The sequence below is a fragment of the Notolabrus celidotus genome, chromosome 19 (genome assembly GCF_009762535.1).
Source record: "Notolabrus celidotus isolate fNotCel1 chromosome 19, fNotCel1.pri, whole genome shotgun sequence".
Taxonomy (NCBI): domain Eukaryota; kingdom Metazoa; phylum Chordata; class Actinopteri; order Labriformes; family Labridae; genus Notolabrus; species Notolabrus celidotus.
Window position 1 is genome coordinate 29,484,733 of NC_048290.1, and position 7,135 is coordinate 29,491,867.

Consider the following 7,135-nt stretch of genomic DNA (forward strand, 5'->3'; position numbering starts at 1 on the left):
CAGACTGACTGTATAACAGATATGGAGTTTCTGGGTCTTATTCAAATGAAGCAGTGTAAGTGAAAAATAGAGTAACTGTAAGTTCTTTTATGAGTCATGATAAAAAGGGGTTTGTGTTTGCAGGTGAACGCCCTCGACACGCTGGGTCAGACGGCGTTGCACCGAGCAGCCCTGGCAGGCCACCTTCAGACCTGCAGACTGTTGCTTGGATACGGGGCTGACGCCTCGCTGGTGTCGCTGCAGGGCTTCACTGCTGCTCAGATGGGAAACGAAGCTGTGCAGCAAATACTCAATGGTACAAAACCCTTTATGTGTGTCTGTGTTTGTGTGTGGGTGAGTGTGCAGATGTGTAGGTGCTGTATTTCGGTTGTCATGCAATAGCTAGCAACAGTGGGATTAACTGAGATTGTTTCATCAAAGGTTAGGATTTACACTTTCAGACCAGAGCTTCAGATAGGTATAAAGCTTTGAATCAAAGAGGGCCCACTTACCTTCTTCAGCAGGAGAGGTTACTCCACATTGTTGAATACTTTCAATCTCAATCAATCAATCTTTATTTGTATAGCGCCAAATCACAACAAACGTTATCTGAAGACGCTTTTACAAACAGAACAGGTCTAGACTGTACTCTTTGTTCAAATATTAACAAAGACCAAACATCAAGACAGGATAAGACTCAGTCTTATCTCATCTTAATCCACCATGAGCATTGCACCTCGCAGTATTTAGCTAGTTACAGCAGCAAGGAAAAACTTCCTTTAACAGGCAGAAACCTTGAGCAGAACCAGACTCATGTTAGACAGTCATCTGCCTCGACCGGATACTTTAAAATCTGCATTGGTTTGCATTATTGTTGACTTGCTAACCACTGCAACTTTCTGCAGTCTTACCAACAAGCAGAAGGCTGAAGCTTCATATTTAGCATTTAGAGCACTAGATTGACATCAGCCTCTGAAACAAAGCAAATACAGGTTCTGTTCCTTTAAGTGTATCAGCTGTATGGTAACTTACAGTGAATCGGGTTGGTCTGATTCATTAAACAATGCAATTAATATAATTTCATGTTCATTTCTAAAAAAATTTAACACATCTTATGTTCTCTTTCTTTGTAGAGAACGTCCCAGTGAGAAACTCAGACGTGGACTACAGACTTTTGGAAGCTGCGAAAGCCGGAGACCTGGACACTGTCAAGGTATTTAGATTGTGATCTATCATCACGACCTGAAAGTACAAATAGTTTGCAGTCACAGAACTCAATATCTTAAAGGTGTCATATCATGCAAAATTGACTTTTTAATGGTTCTTTACCTGAAATATGTTTCCCTGGCATGTCTACAAACCCCCCGAGAATGAAAAGAGAATGCCCCTGTTCTGATTTCTCCACCTTTCTGTAAATGTGTGTGAAACGAGCCGTTTCAGACTTCAGTGTTTTTGTTACGTAACAACAATATCCGGTCTGTCACGGAGTCAGAGCTCGGAGCTTGTTCAGCCCATAGACTGTATAAAATAATACTGAATCCCTCCTCCGTTTTTCATTACCTGCACAAATGTGTGCTAACAAGGAGCTTAGGAGGGAGGCATGCTAGTTGTAGGCTGTCTTAATAAACACAAAGGTCGGTTTTACTCCCCACGTCTGCAGATTTGAAGATCTAGTGGATGATTTTTATTTATCATAGATAAGTGCTAGCGCTAGTTAGCATAGCTACATAGCTACATGTCGTAGCTGTAGCTGTGTACCAAGACACACGTCTACATACTGACAAATAAAACAACAAGAAACACAAAAACTGGAAGGTCCCGCTGCCTTTCTGGTAGAGGTCGGTTTTACTCCCCACGTCTGCAGATTTGAAGATCTAGTGGATGATTTTTATTTATCATGGATAAGTGCTAGCGCTAATTGGCATAGCCACATAGCTACATGTACGTAGCTGTGTACCAAGACACACGTCGACATACTGATAAATAAAACAACAAGAAACACTAAATCTGTGACCAATGGTTCAGAAAGGTCCTGCTTCAGGCGCCTCTCCGTCAGGATCAGATTCTGGATCAGATTCAGAGGGTTGAAGTAACGCGATCTCTGGGCAGCCGTGTATATTCAGCCAACATGTAAACATTAGATCAATGTGCTGGAGAGCCGAGGCACATCCACTTCCTGAGGGGGCGTGGTCAGAGAGAAAACAGAGTGTTCTGAGGAGGACTGAAGAAGAGGGTTTTTCAGGCAGACCAAAATCTGATTTCAAAGTGTTTTTTTGAGCATAAACTTTAAAGACATGTTTTGGGGACCTCTTAGACCAATATATATTGATGAAAAAAGCGTGATATGTCCCCTTTAACATCTAAATTTATATATTCATGTCTCTTTGAAAATGATCCATTTGCTTTCATTTTGGCGGCCCACGCCTGGAAATTGGTTTTGGTCATGTAAGTTTAACAAGAAAGAAGAGACAATGACTTCCAAACAATCGATGATGCCTTCATTTAAAAAAAGAAAGAAAGAAAAAATGTGACCTCACTAGCCTTGGGCACCAATCTTAGAAAGTAATTTGCCCTGAGGGAGCAGAAATCTTTTTTAATTGCCTCATTAAAGTTTGGAAGAAGGTTGAATCCTGCCCTGAAAAGCTGGCCCTAAAATGCTTTAACTGACATTCCTTAAACAAGCACCCTATTCACACTATGGATGAAAAGAAAGACACAAAATGAGTCTGTGATTTTTTTAAACCATAATCGTTTTGTCATTAGTGAAGCTCCTTTTTTATGACACAATGAAGCAGTGATTTACAGCAGGAAAGGGTGAACTGAAATGGGCTGAAAACTGAAAAATCTCTAAAGAAGTGTCACAGATAATCTTGTGTAACAACCCAGGCTCTTCATTTTAAATGACAATGGTAGAAAATGTCCTGACCTTTATGACTGGGCTTGTTGCGCTCATGGATTCCAGGATGTAGTGATTTTTCTTTAATGCCAGGTGGATATTTGTGGCGAATCAATCGTTTTCTTGTTGTCGTCTCGGTGTTGTTGGTCACGTTGATTCAAGTATAATCACAGTCATCTTATACGACTCACTGTGCTGCCACTGTTAGCAGCTTGATTTGCACCGGGCCCACTCATGTTAAAACTGTAGGCGCTTATGATGCGCTGTAATATGCCTCGGATAAAACCACCCACCAAATGTCAGGACCTGGCAATGGTTCGCTAAAGCGTTTGACAGAAGTATTCGGTGCTGAGTGAAAATCTGTGTCTTTACCCGCGGAGACAGACAGTGATGGGGTTATCCAGATAAAGAGGGTCTGTCAGTGTCTGAAGTGTGATGCTTTGGCAGGTTGGCAGTGGATCGTAGCAGAGCAGACGATGAGCTCTGGTCTGGATTTCTGACAGGCTCTTGTTACCTGAAGCATGCACATACACACACACACACATAAACACACACTTGGACCAGGGTTAACAGTCTGGCTGAGGTAGTGATTGACGTTTTGGGAAAAACAACACTTTGCACCGTCCCTGCCATCTGTTCAAAAGCAGAAGGGGTTCAAACTAGTAGTTCACTGAGCACACATGGTATCAGGCGATGTTTGTCCAGTTGTGGACACCGGTCCATCGGCAAATAATGTGCCATGTATCAGTGTCTGTAGCCAGTGTTATCTATTGTGTCAGTTCAATGCTAGAAATCTGGTATACCCAAGTGTTTATCCAGCAGAAGAAGTCACCTATAGAACGAACTGATTTGTTTTCATGCCCAAACATGAAACAAGGGGCGCTGGTGGCCTAGCAGTCTAAGTGCCCCGCATACAGAGGCTACAGTCCACGTCGCAGGGGTTGCCGGTTCGATTCCCAGCCGGTCAACCATTTCCTGCATGTCCTCCCCCTCTCTCTACTCCCCACACTTCCTGTCTTTCTTCAGCTGTCCTATTAAATAAAGGCAAAAAGGCCAAAAATATAACTTAAAAAAAAAAAAACATGAAACAAGATCAGCAACATGCAGTTTGTGAGACGTGCTTCAGACGCATTTTAAGAGGGACTTAAAGCTGCTGTGAGGAACTTTAAATTTATATCAATTTTTTGCGCCCCCTTGAGGACAAAGTGATACCTCTTGTCAAGTCAAGTCAAGTCAACTTTATTTATATAGCACATTTAAAACAACCAGTGTTGGCCAAAGTGCTTTACAAGGTAAAAAGTAAAAATTACATGAAGACAACAATAAACAACAACATAACAGGATATTAATGTCCTCTTCACGAGGAGAAGGCCAAAGAGAAGAGATGGGTCTTCAACAAAGATTTAAAACATTCAACAGTTGGGGCCGATCTTAATTGGAGTGGCAAGCCATTCCAGAGCTTGGGGGCCGCTGCTGCAAAGGCTCGGTCTCCCCGGGTTTTAAGGCGACTTTTAGGCACATCCAGGAGCAGCTGGTTTGTTGACCTCAGTGCTCGGGTTGGGTTGTGAACATGGAGAAGATCAGCCAAGTAGGATGGAGCCAATCCATTTAGGGCCTTGTATGTTAAAAGTGCAACTTTAAAATCAATCCTGTGACGGACTGGGAGCCAGTGGAGAGCACGCAGCACAGGTGTGATGTGCTCCCTCTTTTTCCTGCCAGTCAGGAGGCGAGCTGCCGCATTCTGTACAAGCTGCAGGCGCTGAATAGACGCCATGTCTAAGCCGACATACAAAGAATTACAATAATCAAGCCTAGCCGTAATAAAGGCATGTACAACTCTCTCTAGATCCTTAGGAGGGAGATATGCCTTCACCTTCGCTATGAGTCTCAGCTGGAAGAAGCTGGACTGAACCACAGCAGAGATTTGTTTCCTAAATTTGAAGGCACTATCAAAATGAACTCCAAGGCTCTTTACAGAGGAGTGAACATTTGCTGCGAGAGGGCCGAGAGTGCTCCCATCGAACTGTTGGGGCTGTCCAAATACAATGACCTCAGTCTTTTCCTCGTTAAGGTGCAGAAAATTTAGGCTCAGCCATAACTTTACATCTTTCAAACAGTTGAACAAGGACTGCAGGGATCCATTCCTCTTTAAGTCTCTTGTTCTGTACATGAAAAAGTAGTGCTTTCAACAAAAACTCACCCTGCTGTCTTTTAACAGCCAGATTTATCATTCCATGTGGTTATGTGTCATAAAAACAGCCAAAGAAGGATGTTACTAAAGCTAAATATCAATCATGTGGTCTGACACCTACCCCCTCTGAGTGGTTTGTAGCATTAAAAATGACAACAGAGAAGGTATCAGTGTTGTTGTTCATGGTCTTGTTTGCTTTTGAAGATCATAAAGAGGCATCAGTGTTGGTTTCAGCCTGTTTCTCAGCTGGTTAAAAACTCCTCACAGTGCCTTTAAAATGAGGAGTGACTAGTAGCAACTAGGGGTGTCCCGATACAACCTTTTCACTTCCGACACGATACCGATATTGCAGCCTTGAGTATTGGCCGATACTGATATTGATCCAATACAATATCAGCATGAATCATACATACTTTTATTACCTGTTTTGTTGTATGGAATGTTAGAAAAGGCTTGATCAAGTGATATTACTCAAACAGAGAACAATAGTCAGCAACAGTAGGTATGAGAAAAACTGACCCATGTATTATTAACCAATTGGTTACATACATTTTAACCTTAAACATAAGAATATACTACAATTGAATAATATATAAATTAGAAGATCCTGAAAATAACCTCAATAAATCCCATAAAAACAACCCGACATTACTCACCACCCACACGGGCTGCTCATCGTGCACAATAAATTAGCCTATCTTAGCCAGAGGTTTGTTTCTTCGCCTCCGTGGTCTTGTGAAAATTCTCATGCTGTTATTTGTGATGCTGCTTCAAATGTGCGATGAGGTTGGTCGTTTTAAACTTTCCCGGTTCTGTGCCACCACAGGAAACTTGTGCATGACAAGTGTTGCACTCAGTTGCAACATCTTTTGCGGACTGTAATGAAAAATACTGCCACACGGCCGACATCAATCCTACTCCTTGTTACTTTGTTAGCACCTTAGCACACGCTGCTGTTGTGATCACGTGGGCTCTGCATGCTGGATCCGGGCGCTGCTGGATAGAAGTGCTGGAGCGGAACTGGAATGGACTGCTTGTATGGGAGCGCTTATATTGGAGATTTTATGACTCAAGTTTATTGGATTTTGAATTTTTAACAACACATATCAACAACATACAGGACAAAATAGTGCCAAGCCGAAGAGTGACAAAAAAAATAAAAAATCAGGATAAAATGTGTGACTTTGACTGGCATGAAAAATAATAAAAAACAAACAGACAAATAGACAAAACAACAAACAGAGAAGAAAAATACTGTATCAGACAATAAAGAAAAAATAATAATAATAAAATAATGCACAAATAATGAGGATGACAAAATACCAGTATTAACGAGACATTTTGGACAAGTTAACAAGATGTTCAATGTACCACTGTCACATGCCCTCTTATATTGGAGATTTTAGATGCAGGCTGATATAGTCCAATACTCCTTTTTTTGCTGATATCACACCGATATCCGATACCAATATCGGATCGGGACACCCCTAGTAGCAACGTTAGGATACATCAAAGCTTCTCAAAGCTTATTTGTAGAAAAGAAAAAGGCTTCCAAAGAAGTGTTGCAAAAAACTCCAGTATCAGAATTGGCGACTGTTGTTTTAAACATCTGATTTAGTATTTGCACAACTGGTGCATCTCTAGATCTGACTGAACTTTGACTGATGCTGATGATTAACAAAGACAGCTAACATAACTTCAAGAGTTAAGCAAGGAATCCTGGCTTAGGAATGATTTGGGAACAATCTCAGAATAACTCTAAGCTAGGAAAGGACAGTAACTCTGATCTGAGTGAGGAAGCGTGGTTGACCTTGTGGCTAGGTGTGACTCACTCTTTTAAAAGCTGTGATTGGCTGATCCATAGACAGAGGAAAACATGCTCACTTAGTGATAACGGGTAGGGAAGAACTATGAAATCAATCAGGCGAATCATAGAATCTAATCAGATATTGTGTTTCATGGGATGAAAATGTTCTTGCTCTGTTCTGTAGCATCCTCTGTCCCTCTTTCCAACCCCAACTCAGTCTAGGCAGATGGCTGTCTAACATGAGTCTGGTTCTGCTCGAGGT

At 41.7% G+C, this 7,135-nt stretch overlaps 1 protein-coding gene across 4 annotated transcripts in view; it reads left to right on the top strand.

Moving 5' to 3' along the window:
- The window catches only part of LOC117831117 (poly [ADP-ribose] polymerase tankyrase-1-like), a 175,665-nt gene that overhangs the window by 120,064 nt on the left and 48,466 nt on the right, over positions 1-7,135 (top strand). For all 4 annotated transcript variants that reach the window (XM_034709639.1, XM_034709640.1, XM_034709642.1 and 1 more), the window contains 2 exons: positions 124-295; positions 1,113-1,192. In XM_034709639.1, coding sequence (XP_034565530.1) covers positions 124-295; positions 1,113-1,192 — 252 coding nt within the window. The remainder of the gene's footprint in view (positions 1-123; positions 296-1,112; positions 1,193-7,135) is intronic.